This window comes from Pelodiscus sinensis, chromosome 5 (genome assembly GCF_049634645.1).
Source record: "Pelodiscus sinensis isolate JC-2024 chromosome 5, ASM4963464v1, whole genome shotgun sequence".
NCBI classification, from domain to species: domain Eukaryota; kingdom Metazoa; phylum Chordata; order Testudines; family Trionychidae; genus Pelodiscus; species Pelodiscus sinensis.
In genome coordinates this window covers 29716786-29735415 of record NC_134715.1, presented here as the reverse complement: position 1 = coordinate 29735415, position 18630 = coordinate 29716786, and the positions used below count along the sequence as shown (strand labels likewise).

The 18630-nt window shown below is 39.6% G+C and overlaps 1 protein-coding gene across 5 annotated transcripts in view; it reads right to left on the bottom strand.

Annotated features, from left to right (window-relative positions):
* Window positions 1-18418, bottom strand: part of EGF (epidermal growth factor) — a 109916-nt gene extending 91498 nt beyond the window's left edge. For 4 of the 5 annotated variants that reach the window (XM_014571590.3, XM_014571589.3, XM_006119278.4 and 1 more), the window contains exons 1-4: window positions 17564-18418; window positions 6934-7065; window positions 2149-2348; window positions 690-871 (exon numbers count right to left, since the gene is read on the bottom strand). In XM_014571590.3, coding sequence (XP_014427076.2) covers window positions 690-871; window positions 2149-2348; window positions 6934-7065; window positions 17564-17690 — 641 coding nt within the window. In that variant the 5' untranslated portion in view covers window positions 17691-18418. The remainder of the gene's footprint in view (window positions 1-689; window positions 872-2148; window positions 2349-6933; window positions 7066-17563) is intronic. The other variant, XM_075929722.1, reaches the window with a different exon arrangement.
* Between the last annotated feature and the right edge of the window lie 212 nt (window positions 18419-18630).

Genomic DNA, 18630 nt, shown 5'->3' with positions numbered 1-18630 from the left:
GCCAAATCTCCCTGCAGGGATGCATCTATGAATGGCTGTCTATGTAAATTGTCATGAGCCTAGAAAAGCTCTCTTATCCTGTCCAAGACACTAGCATTTATAGAACAGTAACAGCAATCAATAGCTTTGCAAGTGGCATTCAAGCTAACCAAAATCAGAGGCAAACATAATAGAAAGGGGGGAGGCGGAGAAAACCACTAGAGTTTTAGCTTTTCTTTAAAAGTCACTTACTTTCAAATAAGTATTATATGCTTAATAAAAATTGTGTCATAGACTGGAGCTTCTCAGCATTTTCAGGCATCATTCCTGCTTTGCCAAGTAAAAATCAAACTCATTCCCTTACATTCTCCACCTCCATCAGTTGAGGCATCCTTGGCTCCTTCCCTAACAACAATAGCCTCATCTTTCCTCTCCTCCTTGAGCTAAATCTCCCTCATCCTGTCTTGCAATTAGAGCTCTCCCTTCTTTAATGAGTTGAAAGGTGGGCGTGTCAGTCTCTGTGTTGGACTCCAGGAGGCTGCTGCCACCTGCCACCCTTTTTATCTTTATTTGTGTTCTTGGGGAAATTGCAGCAATCATTTGAACAATATACTGTATGCAAACTGTTCCATTAGCCTCCAGGAAGCCATCAGAGTACTTGATTTACTTTGATACTGATTCTTGGAACTTATAAATGCAAGCAGAGTTACCTTTTCACAGGGTCAACAGCAATACTTGTGGGATGACCTATGTCCTTTAAAAGGACTCGGGAATTATTTCCATTCATATCAGTTGCTTCAATAGTTGCTTTCTGGTGGTTGGCCCAAATAATATCTTGATTTATCCAGTCGATGGCAAATCCTGAAACACCTTTTTCAATGTAGCATAGTCTCTGTCCACAGAAATTAAAAACATAATATACAACCCACATTACCATTGTCACCAAGCAAAACAGTGACCTGCAAACACATTGAGATTTCCATTTAAATCCCTTGGCTGTCTTCGTTTTAATAACACCACAGAGACTGGATTTCCTTTCTTGATTTTTAATCACCTTGATTTGTGCTGCATTTCTCCCTCTCCTTCACCTACATCTTTAAGCGCAAACCACTGAGTTAAGTCATTCTGAGCAAGGATGTGCTGTTCTCAACTGAAAATAGATAACACTGGGTATCTCAGTGTTGCCTAGATTTTCCTTTTTTCCTACATTTATTTCCAAAGCTATAAAATATCCATTCACACACCGAAAAAGCCCTAATCCTTCTCGTCCCTGCATGCAGGATAAGGCGTGCATGCAGACATAGGACATGCAGTTCATTGCAAAACTGAGAGCATCTTGGGTCACGGAAGCACTGAAGTTCCTTTTTCTTTGCTACATAATCTAGGCAGACATAGAGCATTATACAGCACTGTTTGGGTACATCTACACTACAGCGCAATTTTGGGATACTTCTGGTATCCCGAAATAGTGTTTTCCACATCTTGACAGCGTGCCCCTTATTTCGAAATGTAATCAAAATAACGGGCGTGCTATTCTGATGTCCTGGTAAACCTCATTCCACGAGGATTAAGGGACTCGATGGAATAGAGCTCTTTTTTGAAATAAGGTATACAATTTGCATAGCTCAAATTGCATAGCTTATTTCAAGCTAGTGCTGCAGTGTAGACATACCCTGTCTGAGCAAGAGGGTAACACTTGTGGCCACATGACCCTTGTTCTCAATTTGTCATTTCAAAACAAAAAGTCAGAGGAGTTATATGCATTCTCTTCATATTAGCCATCCCCATTTCAAATGGACCATTTGGATTTCTGAAAAACACTATTTGAAAAAATTCCATAATTTCAGTGATCTATTCAAAGCTGGTAGAAATTAGTATTGTCTGCAAGAACAACAACCCTAGATGTGTCTGGACTTTCTCTCCTTAGCCTTTATTCTATTGCTTCCCCTCCCATGATTGCAACGGTCCTGTATTGTGAAAAACAATGGGTTAGTAATGGGGAGGTTTGTGTTTAGTTGGCTGACAAATCTACTATGCCAGGGATACTACACTAGAGTTGCAAATTGGTAAGCAGAAACTGCACCACTATCATCTGAAGTGGTGCCCCTCACATCAGATATGTCATTAGGCATGTTTTCTTGGAGAATTCTATGGAAATTACCACCTTACCTCTTGTTTTGTGCCATTCAGGTACACTCGTTGCAGAAGTCCTTTTTCAGAGTCCACCCAATACATTTTCTCATCTTTGTAATAAAAATCTATGAGCACTGATAGGCCAGCATTAGCAACTAGCCTTTCATGATTGGTCCCCTCTCTATCAATTCTAAAGATCGCATTTCCATGACTAAAAATTAGGAATGGTGCAGGATCTGAGGGGGGGAAAGAAATGTGGTCATACATGGATATTTTCCTTTCATTACACTACATTTTTTCAGTACTGTGCCAGTTACAGAGTTGAGAAGAACTTATAATATTCATACCTCTCAACAGTCAGCATTCTAAGGGTCACTGCCCATCTTAGTCTCAGACTTCCCTGTGTTTTACACAAATGTAATGTCCCCTCACTTTTTAGTGTTGACAGTCAGTTAAATAAAAAAATCACAGACTCATGAAACTGAGAACACAATGTTATGTACACTAAAAGCTGGAATCCCACCCCCATTTTAAGCTTCTTGTATGAATACTATTTTTGGTGACCCTCATTTTGGGTCTTAGTGAAACCGTGCAAGGCCACCTTTGAACTTTAGCATGTGATGGGAAAATCAAAACAGAGTAATTATCAAGTGAAGCCAAGATTTCCACAAATTGAAGTGCCTACTTGTCTGCTGTAGCATACCTGTTAGAGATGAGGGCCCAGAAATCTGAAGAGTTCATGCAAATGATTCAATGCTCTCATCTAGATATCTGATAAATATGGAGCTATTTAATAACACAGAACCACAAAGATTCTACTGATAAACTCAAAAGGCTGCAGCATAAAATAAACGTTAGGAAACAGTAATTCCTATGTTCCTGCAGACTGCAGGTTCCTCCAGAGCTGTTGTTCAGGAATCTCAACGTTCCCCTTGAAAGTTTTTCCTGGTTGCCTTGGGCTGGGAGTGGGATCCGGGATGCTTCCTGTCAGCAGCTAGGGAATGTTCTAACTGGGCTCCTGACCTGCTGTTGGATGCGCCAATGATGGGGGTTTCTACACACCTTTGCCTAGGGAAAGAGGGTTACAGCCCTGACTAGCCCTGAATGACTGTGTCTATATAGTTAGACACAGAAGCTATGTCTACTGTACAAGGTTTTTGTGCAAAAACAACTGTTTTGCGCAAAAACCTGTGAAGTGTCCAGACCTCAAATGAGCTGTTGCACAATTAAATGGGCAGTTAAATGGCAGAACAAGGGGCTTTTTCTGCTGTAGGTAAACCTCCTTTTCTGAGGCATCACTGCTTTTAGCACTACAGCTATTGCACAAGAAGGCAAGTGTGGATGTTCCAGAGGGATTTCTTGCACAAGAAAACCCTATGGGCAAAAGCACAGATGAATGGCCATCAGAGCTTTCTTGCACAAGAGCATCCATGCAGCGTGGACACTCTCTTGTGCAAAAGCACATGGCTTTTGTAATGTGCTTTGAGGTGTGGATGTGCTCTTGCGCAAGAAGTTTTTGTGGAAAAACTCTTGCGCAAAAGTCTTCTTGCGCAAGAATCACGTAGTGTAGACGTAGCCAGAGAGACAACCAGAGTGTCTCTTCAGATCTGTACACTGGGGGATGAAGGTCCTGGGGAGCAATAGTGGAAACTGGCGAGGTCTGGGCATAGGTAGCTCATAGAAACCAGCAAATAACTGCAAATATAGACTTGGGCAACCACTAATTACCATTCATTCCCAGACATAATCCACAATAGGATGGAGTTATGATTGAGAGCACCATCACTACCTCAGTGCTGCAAGCATCCCAAACACTGGGAATCCAGACCTGAGGTTAAATGCAAGGAATGGAAATGCACAGTTAGGGCACCCAAACAGCCTTAACTCTGCCCTCTGGTGATACCATGAAATAATCATATAACTTTGATTTGTACATTAGAGTGTCTGTGGCCCCAGATTACATTAAAACAATGTATGTTCTTGCTAGATTTATTTTCCCCTTATGGTGCCCTTATAGGGCAGAGTTAAGGTTGTTTGGGTGCCTAATTGTGCATTTCCATATTTCAAAATGTTTGTGGATTTCTTTTTTTCAGAGATGAGGATGTTTAACAGAGAGGCTTTTTACCCTGATAGAAAAGTATTACTATGCATTCCCAACAGCACAGCCCTAGAAACACTAATTAGAATCAGAGAGGATGAGGGAGGTATAACAACCCCATTACCATACCCAGACAGAGCCAGTTTGATATGTGCAGCATGGTCAGCAGTACACATTTCTTTTCACTCAGATAGTACAAGCCATTAGTATGCTGGTGAGTCAAGGAGCTTCACCAGGCCAGTCACAATTCAGTCTTTGATTTTTTTTAAATTGTTTTGCATATCAGTGCGCTGCCTAATAATCAATTGGCCACCAAAACCACATTTGGAAGGGAAAGAAATAAAAACGTAAATGGCAGAGTCTATGTGCAGGTTATGAAATGGTGTCTGAAACTGGTCAGAGCACACAAAGAGGTGGAAGATGCACCTGAAATGTGTAACATGGATATCATCCTGAAATCTGTTACAACTATAACAACTGTCCAGTCACGTCTTGGGTTTTGTTTCTAATACTGCAAGGGAAATCTTAAAATCCCTTAAACTCACACTCTACCACCAGTTTTCACTGACTTGCTTTTAACATTCATATGTACTTATTCATACATCGGTTTTAATCTTAAAAGATTAATAGAATTTTATAATTTTAAACTAGACATAAGCTTTGGTTCTAAACTCCATTGTCATCATTCCTATACACTTGAACTAGATGATTTCAAGATGCATAACACTTGTAAGGTGAAGACAGACAAATAAAACTCTGTGCCTGAACAAGATAATGGGACTCCTTAATCCCTCCAGATTCTGAGTTTGATTCTGCTTTCAAATAGCAGGTTTAGGCCGCAGTTTTTTACCAGAACCCAAGATTTGGTTTACTGTTGAACAAGAGAAAGTTAACCAGCACACTGATTTGTATTATAGGCTGTTTTGTACATGGCATTTTCAAGGTATTACCCAATTAGAACAGCTGCTTCTAAGATGTTAGTGACTCTCTTTTTCTGTTGTTTGCACTGAGCAAATCCATGTGAGAGTATTTCAGCTATGTAGACTTCATTTACGTACATGGTAAATTAATGTTGAACTGAAGCAAGGTTGATTTGTCTCAGGAACCTCGCAGCTGTACTGCTTGCAATTTTGCCAATTACTCCACAGACCAAGAGTTTATAGATATTTTGTTCTTGTCCTCTCCAGTCGACGAATTTCTTACAACAGTAGTTTAACTGAGGACTCCAACTGAAGTGGAGTTGAACACATTGAGGAATTTTGTTCTGTTATTATTTAAATATGTATATTATGCTATCATCCAGAGATATCAATCAAGTTTGGAACTTCATTGTATAAGGTGCTGATCAAACAAACAGAAAGAGAAAGCCTCTGCCCCAAAGTGCTTACTGTAGCCTGTATAACAGGAAGGAATTTTGTTTGGTATTCTTCCTACCGAAAACTGTATATCCAGAGATGGAGATATGAGCTATAAGGCTTCTGACCCACCTTGACAACAATTCAAGTGAAAAGCTACTTCTCCTTTGACTGTCCACACATTATAACTTAAATAAAATATACAGGACTAGGGCTTGACACTTGTATTGTTTATATAAAGCAGCTCAGCAAATAACCCAAACAACAGCTCCAGGAGCCTTCCTGGACAGTGTTTTAACCTTTGAAATGATCCTTAAAAAACAATGATGTGGAGGACATAGTTTCCAATTTAATGAGGTATAATTTCCAATTTAATATGGGACTTTTCTCAGAAAAGCATCTCTGCACAAATGGCCTCATGAAGCTACATTATTTCCCTCTCCTAGGTCTCCAGCTCAAATGTACATAATTTAAAAGTAAATATTAGATAACGTCTTTTAAACTCCTTGTACTGCTTGTAGCCTTGTGAACTCAGCCTGGGATCCAAAAATCAAGTTTGTTTCTTTCTGGCTCACTCTTCATCAGTTGTGTGATGTAGTATGATGAAGCTGGATAGGAGCTAATAATTCTGTTGTTGAGTTGTGGGCCAGACTGAATCGAGTTCTGTCTTCCTTAGCTAAACGGGCACCAGGAAGCTACCAGGAGTAACATGTATTCAAACTTGATTTGGTTGTAAGTGCTAGGTATTACAGTATTGAACATGACAGAATGTATTATGATTGATCATGTTTTAAGGTAGTGCATAAGGACCAGCCAAGACTGGGACTCCATTGTGCTGGAGCTGTACAAACAAAGGAGTAGATAGTTCTGCCCCAAAGAGGTGACATTCCAAATAGCAAAGGCTGACAGAGTGTAAGGGAAAAAGATAAAACTCACAGAGTGAAAAATGTGATGGGCATGATTTTTTGGAGGAGGAAGAATATTGGGAGAGCTAGTTAGGAGAAGGATGGATGAACAGGTGGATGCTATGACACTGCAAACAGACAGAGTCTGTTAAGTAAGAAGGGCTCATTTTTACATGCTCCCTTTTCTTACCACAACCACACCCTATGTTTTGTGTGTGAGCTGTCATGCTAACACCAGAGCATAGCCCCTTCCAGTCAGCTCACTTTCCACTTGAATGTTAGGTTAGTTATGGCAGTTGTTTAATCAGCACCTGAAATTGACCCAGTCATTGTCCTGTAGCTGAGTTATGTCAGGTCAGTGCTAGGAGCAGCCTCACCTGGAATGTTTTTGCATTGTGAACAGGGGCTAACCACTAGATAAAATGATAAAGCTCCTTTCAGACATTTAAAAATATCATCTCACCATCAGCATAACAGGACCACCTGTCATTGTCCAGTGTGTAGCCAGGCAAGCAGGAGCAGAGATAGGACCCTGGAACATTGATGCAGGATTGGCCACAGGTACCTAGACCACCTTCAAGGCATTCATCAATATCTGAAATACAACTATTTACAAGTCAGGAAAATACAGCAACCAAAACAGAACAAAATACAAAAAGGAAGTATGCATGACGACTCAGCTAGTCAAAACTGTAAGTGTTAGCCACAGATTTTTAATCTCCCGTTATTAAAATAGTAGGATGACTATATGGTAATGTTAGCAACAAATCTGCAGCTATGCCAGTCAATTGTAGGGTAAGTATAAGTGAGGGTGGGAGGATGTGGGTGTTGCGCTGAGAAGGTTATGTTGATTTATGTATGGATTGTGTCATTCTGAGAGAGTTGTATGGATTTTTTTTTGGTGGCGCTGCAGAGAGAGCATGTGTGTATTTGGAGCTATTAGGTGTGCCAGCTGTGTTGTGCTGAAGTTGTTGAAATGTCAACTATCCATAGTGTAAGAGTGATGATTGCTATGTTCTCTCTGATACCACAATGGTCTCTAGAGGACATTCGGCATGGCATAGATACGTGCCTCTCTCTTACTGTATACTGCACAGGTGTACTTTGTAAAGTAAAAATGGCTGAGAACTTCAAAATCGGACAGTAACAGTCCACGAAACATGTTATATATTGAACAAAAAACTCTAAACCACACTTTCAACTATTTTCAATGAGATTTTAGGGTTCAGAGTGATTATTAGCTTCTTCGTGACTACCAAGAAGCTTCTTTGTGGCTTTTGCTCAGTGATTTATCTATAGGGGACAAGCCAGGGAAATCTCCCTTCCATCTAATGACTAACTATCTACTTTCCATTCTAAACTAATGTTTAGTATGTATTTTTCCCATGCTCTTCGTTGTTCCTGAGGTTTACATTATAATTTACTACATTAATTTTGACATCTTACCTCAGTCCACAGTTGTGTGATTTTTGTGTAAGTATCCCCCTCCCCAACCACTGTCCCTTCTGCTGTACTCTTTGTAAAACACCAATGCGTTCCCATTTCAAACTGGATCTAGTACATTTGGCATTCAGCAGCTTCTTGAATAAAAAAATCAGATCCTTTGAATAGTGCAAGTAACAAGCCCAAAGCAAACGCCAGTCCAGTGCAATGAGTGAATCCATTAGAAATGCCAACTTCTAACTGAGAAATTAGTCAAGAGCCTGCAGGACTCAACAAAATGCTTGATGCCTTTATGCTGTATTATCGGGGCTTGAGACAACATCTACGAGAGTGAAGGACTTTTGAAAAACAAGGTCATTCCCGAAAAGCAGGTTTTATTTCGGGTACATATGAGGAATGGAATTAAACACTTAGGGACCTTATAGGGTGCTGAACACCGAAATGTGAGAGGCCTCAATTCCAACTGAAAACAAATACAGCTGATGGCAACACTCAGAAAGTATTTAATGCTTTGGGCTCTTATGTATTTGTTAGGGGACATCAGTGGAAACTAACTGGCACATAGAAGGTGTTCTTAATTGATTACTTTTGCCCTGCATAAAATCCATTTTTCTGTCCATTGTGCAGGGAGAGGGAAAAAAGCATATCAAAGGTTGTGGAAGGGAATTTATCAAGTTATTAAGTGCATGAATCTAGACAAACAGAAAATTCCTGACCAAGATTTTGGTACAACCAAGCAAAAGAAAGCCTGGAGAACCAACCTCAAATTTTAATTTTATTCCAGTGCAAACTAAATAAGACTTTGGGAATTCACTGAATGCTGTGTGAATACTCATGTAGTTCAAATATGATCACGAAAGCTCATAGTCATACCTCTCACTGGAGAGAGATCAGTGATATGATTTAAGATGCTTTTGATAATAAGAGACAAACCTATTGCACTTCCTCTCCAGATAAACTGACCTTACTCCTTGCTCCATAATGAAGGTTCAAGTCTGTCATACCACTCTACTGTTCTTGCACAATTTCTCCAATTTATTAGGTGGAGCAAACCCAGCATTAAATGGCTATATTAGATGTTACATTTCCTTTTTCTATCTTTTTTTTTTAAATTACACAAGCATGACTGTAATAAATCACCTATCTCACTTTCACTTTTACTGGCTTCTTCATTCCCACACCTCAAAAAGGAACCAAGAGCAAACAACAGAGGCAGCAATTTTCAGTACTTCACATATGTATGCAAGAGAACCATCTGTACAAGGTAACTATGTTAGGAAGCATGCCAATCCTTTTCCTACCTTTTGAGCTGTGAAGAAAAAGCTGCTGTTCTGTGGGTAAAACATATCGGCTACGTCTACATTGGCAGGATGCTTTTCCAGAAAAGCACTTTTTCCGGAAAAGCGTCCGTGCCAATGTAGACGCGCTTCCCTGCAAAAAAGCCCCGATCGTCATTTTCGCGATTGGGGCTTTTTTGTGGAAAAGACTACTGGGCTGTCTACACTGGCCCTTTTCCAGAACAGTTTTTCCGGAAAAGGACTTTTGCCCGAACGGGAGCAGCATAGTTCTTCCGGAAAAACAATGATGATTTTACATTAGACCATCATTGCTTTTCCGGAAAAGCAAGCGGCCAATGTAAACAGCTGGCAAGTTATTCCGGAAAAGTGGCCGGTGTAGACACAGCCATCATGTTTACATTTTGAAATATGGCTTCCTTTGAGATGTGCTCTACTGTGTGTGCACCAATCATTTGTGTGCAATGTTTTCTCACACTATCACTTTTGTGCACAAGTAACAGACCCCCCTCTAGGGGTACGTCTAGACTACAGGCTTTTGTCAAAAGATACTGTTGACAAAGCTTTTGTCGACAAATAGCATCCAGTTCTGTCGACAAAAACAAGCTGCTTTGTCAACATTAGAGTGTAGATGCAAAGGACAGTATAGATGCAATAACGCCTTCTGTCAACTCTGTCAACAAAAGGAGTTATTCCTCGTAGAATGAGGTTTACCGCCATCGACAAAACTGCCGAGTTCTGTTGACGTTATGTTGATAGAACTTGGCGGTAGTGTAGACGCAGATATAGTTTTGTCGACAGAAGTCCACTTTTGTCCACAAAACCCTGTAGTCTAGACACACCCTAGGTGTGCAATTTAAGCACCAAGTTCATGCAACTGGATTTTGCATTTGTAAGTTCTATAATTTGTGCAAATAAGGAATAATGCACCACAAAGGATGATTGCAAGTGACTGTATGTAGACGTGAAGGCTGAATTGAAACTTTTGAACACAGAGCCCAGATCTAAATTCATTCCACTTTGCTCACTTCTTTGGTAGCCTTCCCTCAGTCTCTGCTGCATACATTCTCTATCATGCCATTCTGCTATTATGCTTTGAACCATCTCCCACTTCTACTGGGTCAAGCAACTTCCCTTTCTCTTTCAAACTCCTGGCATAAAGCTCCAATATCTGCACCTATTATTTTAAACTGTTATTCAACGTATTGTATTTCCCTGTGCCAGACTGTTTGATCCTTAAAGAAGGATGTATATGACAAAGAATAACAATTGGGCATAAAGCCCACCTCAAAAGTTCCCTAGTTGCACAGTATAGAGAAAAAGAAGAAATGCCTTCTACCCATGTGTAAGCCTTTTACTCAAATATGCAGTGAATCAAACACTGGCATGTTGCTACGTACAGATTGTTCAGAGTTGACAAGCAGATTGCCAACGTGTTTAGCTGACTAAACAGAGGAACTATGTAACATAAAACAAAAAAGAATCATAAAACCACATTGCCTCCTGCCTCCTCCTACCAATGCAAATTCTAGTGACAGAATCAGTGGTGTCTTTTTTTAAATAATTTGCATATATTTTATACATAAAATTATGCTGGATGACCTTTGCCCTAAGGATAATTCATCCATCACCATAAGTACTAAGGGTGTTTCAGGCTAAGAACCATGAACTAAATGGCCCCATCTTATTTCATTCTCAATGTGCTACACACTGGGAAATAACGGAGCAAATTTTGAGCCAGCTTCTGAACTCTGTTTGAAATGTGCCAGTTCTAGAAGGATTTTTTACACCATTTTCTTCAATTCCCCTGGATTCTGAGGCCTACTAACTCCCTAGCACAGTTTAAAGACTATTCTCATTTATACCCAGCTATGCTGTTCTAGCAACTGAAAATTGGAGGAGCATAGATTCACCATGGCCATGCAACTTATCCCTCAGAAAGGAGCCCTTCAATTGGAGCTGGGTGGAAAGGAGCACAGAATTGCTCCTTTGACTCTGAGCCGTCTTTATACAATGGAAGTACTACTCTTTTGTTCCTTAATTTTCCAACCGCAAAATGGATGTAATAACTTTCTTAGATCGTGGGGTTTGTTGTGAAGTTAAGTTCATTACTGTAACAAGCAAGCACCTCCCAGACAGAAAAGGGGACTGCATAAGTCTCTAGATAGACAGCTACTTCCTCAGAAAGCTTAGTAATTATTATATATGAAGCCCCTCTCGTTTTTTTCTAATGATTATATTTGAAACATCCTGTTATTTGACTGATTTTGATATTAATATATTTTGAGATAGATTCCTACCATGCTGTCTTTGTATATCAGTTATTTCAATATGCATCTTTTGCAAAGAAAGCCTTCCCTTCTTCCTAATCATGACAGTTGTTAGCATACCATATTGAACTCTGCAAAATGCTGCTCTAAATGTCCTCTAAAACTCACAGCGTTATGCCCGGTCAAGAAGATTCGTTGTCCCTCTATGGCGTACATGCATTGAAATGATCTATACAAAAGAGCAATCTCAACCGAAGTTTCCATTCAACATGTTGCTAAGCAGACTCTTAGGAAAGTTATACTGATTAGGAAGCTGCATCTAGGTTGCTTGGGACTAAATCCTGCAACCATTTTCCCATCAAAATACGTATTAATGACTGAGCATTTCAACTGAATAAAGGCTGCCAAATTTGGGCCTTTAATTTGAGTGCCATTTGGGGAGGATCAAAGTATAGAATTGAAGAAAGGTAGAGCTAGAAGGGATCTTGAGAGGTCACTGGTTCCCCTGGGTTGAGTCTGGACCAAGTAAACCTAGACTATCACTGACAGGTGTTTGTCCTACTTATCCTTAAAAACCTCCAGGGATGGTGATTCCACGTCCTCACTTGGAAACCTATTCCAGAGCTTACCTATCATTAGGGTTGAAAAGTTTTTCCTAAAATCTCATCTAAATTTCCAATGCTTCAGGTTAAGTGCATTACTTCTTGTTCTACTTTCAGCGGACATGGGGAATAATTATTGTCCTTTTTACATATTTGAAGACATCAGGTCCACCCATGGTTTTTTTCCTCAGGACTATACATGCCCAGTTTTGTTTGGCCAGGTTTCCTAAACCTTTGTAATTTCTGTTGCTCTGCTCAGGACTCTTTCCAATTTATCCACATCTTTCCTAAAGTGTGCACCCTGAATCAGACACAGTACTCCAACTAAAGCCTCATCAGAACCGAAAAAAGTGGAACAATTATCTCCCTTGTCTTACATATGACACTCCTGTTAATAATATTTGCTTTTTTAGCAACTGCATCACATTGTGGACTCATATTCATTTGATTTCCACCATAAATATCAGATCCTTTTAATAGTGCTAACACATAGCCAGTTATTCTCAGGCTACGTCTACACTGTTAGCTTTTTGTGCAAGAATGTGTATAGATCCCATCTGCAGAAACTAGAACATCAATGGCCTGCAGGAGTATTTAGCTATAGCAGAGAAATGAACCAAATGCTGGAAGGTGAGCAAGACTAATTAAAATTAGAAATTAGACACCTTTTTTTTTTTTGAGAGAGAGAGAGAGAGAGAGAGAGAGATTAATCATTGAAAAAAAACTATCATGGGAAGTGATGTATTCTCCTTCTGCTGACATCTTTATATCCAGACTGAAGACCTTTCTGGAAGATGTATTTTAATCAGACATGAGTTGTTAGGCTCAAAAGAAGGGATAAATGGATGAAGGGAAATAGCCTGTGTTACACAAGAGGCCAGACTAGATTATCCACTGGTGCCACCAGCCTTCAATGAATCTATGAAAAGTTCCTCCAGACAAGGGGACACTGGCTGGGTGAGGAAGCTTATGCTGCCTCTCTTCTATTTGTTTTATAGCTGGACCAGAAATTTCGGTATTTAGGGCTGTCAATCTGGTGCCTTTCATTGCCACCAAAGTTCACATGAAAAAGAAAATCCCCTCTCCCCACTCCCCCCACACAGGTAAGTGATCAAGCACCTTAACAAAAGCACGAGACAGTTAAAGAATAACTGTCAAAGATAAAATCACAGGCATGTTGATAACCCACTTCTGCTATCAGAAAACATTTATTATAGCTGCAAAAGATGAGGCTCCAACTGTACACAGGGGTACTACTGAATATATTGGGTCTCTAGGTATGTAACAGTGGACGATAGTCCAATACTGAATACAGTCACTCCTCTCTGTGCAAAGTATAAGTAGTAAACAACTCCAGCTATACGTAGTAAAAATGCTATTTCTTATATTGTGGGAGAAACTGATGATAAAGCTGCCCACCAGGTGCAACCTAAGTATTCTCCTTCACCTGCGCTATTTGTGCCAAACGGAAGTGCAGCTGCCATCTGGCTGGAGCTGCTTTACGTATCCCAGCAACAACTAATGAGAACTGTTCCCTGTGAAAGAAATCGGCTTAGTGAACACAAAGGCTGTTGGCAGTGCTCTGGCAGGCAGCTCTGAAGAGAAGAATGAGGTGCTGCTTTGCACTCAAAGACTTCTTTATGCAGAGAATGCCTTGAGAAGCAGTGAAAACGATGAATCATGTCATCGTGATGCTGGCAGTCCTCAATGCCCTTCTACACAACTATTCTTGTTTATTGAGGGTCCTGAGAAATGCTCTAAAGGTGGCGTGTTAACATGCTTGGCAGGGAGGCAGAGAAGCAATGTGTGTGAAGGCAGTGAGTCAGAGTCTGTCTTCATCTATTTACAAATGCAACCTCGCTCAAGTTTGGTTCCTGTAGGAGTTACACCAGAGATTGATTCAGCCCATTATGTCTGGTCACCACAATTTTATCAAAAAACACAAACAAATTCTTTTGAAGGACGAAGAAAATACCTGTGGTGACCTTTTAGACTAAAACTGTACCGTGTCCAGGCCAAAGGAGAGCAAGAAATGAAAAAGAAAATGCACTTACACTATACAAAGTAGCAGCAGAAATTGATGTGCTAATCTGAGGCCAGGTCTGCACTACCGGAAAAAGTCGACTTAAGATACACAACTCCAGCTATGAGAATAGTGTAGCTGTAATCGACATACCTTAAGTCAACTTTCTGTGGAGTCCCCACTGCGGGACGTTCAATGGGAGAAACTCTCTAGTCAACTTCCCTTACTCCTCGAACCCTAATGGAATGCCAGGGTCAACAGTGCAGCCATCAGTGGCCAATTTAGTGAGTCTGTACTGTTATAGGGTATATTATATCAGTCAGACTGACCTGTCCCTAACAAAACACCAACCAAATTTCCTTTAGACAAGAAATGTTATCACTGAAGTCAATGTGAGTTGACCCTACGTGAGATGTGATATTAAGGTTCCAATATTCCCTGGTTGCTTTTAGTTCATGCCTCATTTTCAAGGTTGCTCTAAATTTTGATCCTTACAGATGGCATTTATTCATATCAAGCCTCATGCAAAGTGCACTGAAATCAGCGGGAGTCCTTCAGTTGACGTCAATAAACTTTGTATCAGACCTCTGGGGAAGATATCTTTTTTGAATATTTTCAAGATTCCCATGCATTATGAAGGTGAACTGTTTAACTAGCGTGGCTGGAGGAAAGTTATTCACCATAAGCAAACAACTGCAGTAGTATATGTCGTAGCATATTTTCTTTCAAAAATATAAATGATGCAGGTAAATAATTGTCTACTGGGCTGGAAAATAAAGCTCCTCTAGAAATCTGACATTGGGTATGCATTCTGACTGGTATGAAGAAGCACAATGCCTGAATGACTGAAAATACTTTTCCTGTATAGGTGACGGTTTACAGGTACTCACTAAGGTCTATGAGAAAGAGAGATGACTGACCAAGTGGTCACCAAGTCTTACAATCTGATTAAGGGTTCTCTATGTACTAGTGTTCAAGGCCCAAAATCATCAACATTTTGTAAATGTTATAACTTTATAATAGCATAAAATATATAACAACTTCCTCCTTCCCTATAGTGGAGAAAATTTGGTCCAGTGACTAAATAAGCACTTGTTTTTGGTCTCCCTGACTGTGTTCTGTTTTTATTATTTATTATTATTAATTAATTATTATTATTATTCCTTATTCCTTAATCTGTGGAGTTCTCTGCTCTGTGGCTCCTCCCTCATTTGAGGGCACAGGGCCATTCACTGATGTGGTGGGTTTTGTCCACCAACCCAGGATTCAAATAAATAGCCCTACTAAGCTATTTTAAAATATTTAATGCCAGATTTATGAAAATTTTATGCTAAGTAGCATCTTGGTCTTTGAATATCCCTTGAAAGCAGTGAAACAATTCAAGGAATAAATTTACTCCTCCATAGGAATAAGGCTTTCACACGCTAGCCCTGAATCAGTAGTAATAATATTTAACAAATCTAGAAAAACCTGTGTTATTTCGGAGAAAGAAAGCTGTTGCAAAAAAAGCACTAAATCAGAGAGTTGTGACCTTTTGGTAAAGGCCTTTATGGCTGACGTGATGCTGATACACTAACAGGGAAACAGACAATGTCAGGAGCACTGATTAATAATCGGTATATTTGTTATGATCCATGGATGACAAGGATGTTTGTCAAGCACTATGCAGCATTGTCATTGTTCACAGTTTGCCAGTATGATCATGAGACTCACTCTCCACATGTGTTCCCTCCCTTGCCTTCAGCATCTGCCTTCGGGTTCCTGGGATGCATTTGCACAGCCTTTGCTGTATATTTGCTACTTGGCTTCATGCAATTATTAAAGGGACTCAAACATTAATAAGTCTACAGTCATACAAGCAAAATCCTGGGGCAGAAGAGAATTAAGAGAGGGATTTAGAAGATCAAAAGCCATTCCATTGGAATCAATGCCAAGCGCTGTGCCAAATTCTGCCCTCAATAACAGCCATGCAACTTCAGAAGGCTCTGAGGGCACATTCCAGCCCATTTCATTTCAATTTCCATTTACTCCACACAGCACCAGGTTACTTGGCATCAAGCAATACCTGTGATTACATTATCTACTTAACCTAATAGCTTAGCAGGCTTAGCTACTGCACAAAATACATACTTCTTCCAGGTTATAGCTACAGATTGTATGACTATCTCTACAGTGTTTTGCTAAGCTACTGGCTAGCTGTTCTGGTGACGAGTAGGTGTTTAAAAAAAAGAAATTTCACCAAGTACAGTATGGAAAATAGAATAGAGTGTGTCTCATTCTCTGTAGAAAAAGAGACAAGCACTCTTCTGGAGATTAAGATGTGCAATATAAAGATGCAACAGAGTCAATTGCAAGGAAAAGAAGAAAGAATGCATCTTTATAGACTTCTAAACTTCAGTGGTTCTTCCAGTGATCAAAGTCTGCTCTAAATTATGTCCAGAATATCACCTTCGGTTCAATGGGGTTGTTCTCATGCGAGGACACAATAAGGTGTTTAGACATTATATTGTCCTGAATATGACCCAAAAGAGTAATAAAATGCACCTTAGTCACTGAAAAGGCTTCAGGTAAATTTATCATTTGTATGCCTTGTACTTGTATGTCCTTTTGCTTAGCAGTAAAACATTTAGCATGCATGCTTTTGTTTTCTGTTTACAAGTTGCTATTTCTTGGCAGAACATACCAAGAAGCACAAGTTATTAAATCACTGGAATCCTGTCAAGAACTGAGCCAGAGCTTCTGACACACTAGAAAACCAAGGGGAAAAGTTGGCTTCTAATATCAGGATTCCCTCCTTGAAAACTTCCAGCATTTTTTCTCCCTCACTGTATAGCCCAATACATCATTGCTCTGCCTTTCCACAATCTTAAAGTTCTGTCCGTAACTGCAGGCTGTCAGAAGAAAGGTTTCCAGTGCATAAATCTGTATTTTTAAACACAAATCCAAAACACCACGATTAAACTAATGTTATTATGGCATCTGTTTTACCTGTGCTTTTTACAATAACATAATTTTAAATAGGATCTTGATTCATATAGCATGAGATATACAGGTAGATATATGCTAGATGAATTAAAAAACCTCTGTGTGTGTGTGTACACAGAATGATACATATAAAGACAAAATTTATTTATATGAAAGCAATAAGACACACACAAAAACAGAACAGGAGTAACCAGGGGACAGTTCAAATCACTTTATTAGTCATATTAATCTTTCTCTTGGAGATTTACTTTCAGGTAGCTAAATTGTCATTAGTTAGCTTTGGTATAAAAATAAAAGAATAGCACTCCTGTTCGTTGTGGGAAACAAAAAATACGGGAAAGTTTATTTATCCCACCAATCCTAGTTACACAGGTGCATTATGTAAAAGTCAAAAGCACATGAAATTCAGGTAAGAGGGGGAAAATGTAGCTTACTTTAACATTTCAATGGTCTAAAGTAAAAGTCAATTACTTACCTATACAAGTCGAGTTTTCATTCCCCAATCGGTATCCCTTGGGACAGTTCCAATGCTGTAAAACTGAGAGGCTAACAAAACCAATTTTGAAAACCACTGGCAAAAAAACTGTAAGTACGAGAAACATAATCTTCTACTTTTTGAACAGTCAATAGAGAGCAACTTCCTTGTACTCAGTCATATCCAGGACAAGATGAACATGTGTATTCCCAGAGTGTTTCTACAACAGCCTGCTTTATGCAATGGGACATCTTTTCACAGCCCCATAGTTTTATCCCCCAGTCTTGCTTTTCTTGTCCCTACTAGAACCTTTGAGGGAATTCCAGCAAGATTTCTTCCACACACACACACACACACACACACACACACAATGTTTTTTCTCTCTCACACACTCTCTCTTTCTTCTTTCTTTTTTTTTCTAAGCCACGTATGAAATGCCTGACACCCTTGCCACAAATTTAACTCAGCTTAAAAGCAAAGCTCACAAGGATCACATCAAATTTCCTTGCCACAAGTAAAGCTGTGAAATAAATCTTAAACACAGAAAAGCTGTGAAACTGTCCACCACGGACTGTAAATGGGTTGGGCGGTAAATATCTATAGGTATTATTCCCCCTAAAACATAGTTTCTCTTTATATACAAACTTGGAATGACTCCCCATTCCTCTTTAAAGCTCTGCTTGCCCCACCTCTTCTCTTTTTAGTGCCACTTGAGTGAAGCCTGTGTTTGCAAATAGTAATGTTGTCAGTTCTATACTACAGGGAAGCCAGCCAAAGTGCAGATATCCCACCGCTCATAATAAATACTCAGTATTTTAGAAAAGCGTCCTTGGTGCCTAGCTTAATACTGGCTGTACCTTAGCTTCTCAGAGGTTGTAGCCGGACTTACGCTCTCTGCTACGTACAGTCACGATTAAGAAAAATTAGTTATTCATTTTACTATCATGTATTTAATTATCACAGACTTTATCCTGAATACACATTTGTACATAAATAGAAAAACATATTATATTCCACTTTCCCTGAGCTTTATTTTTGTCTGGAAAGGTGAATTATATTAGGGTCAA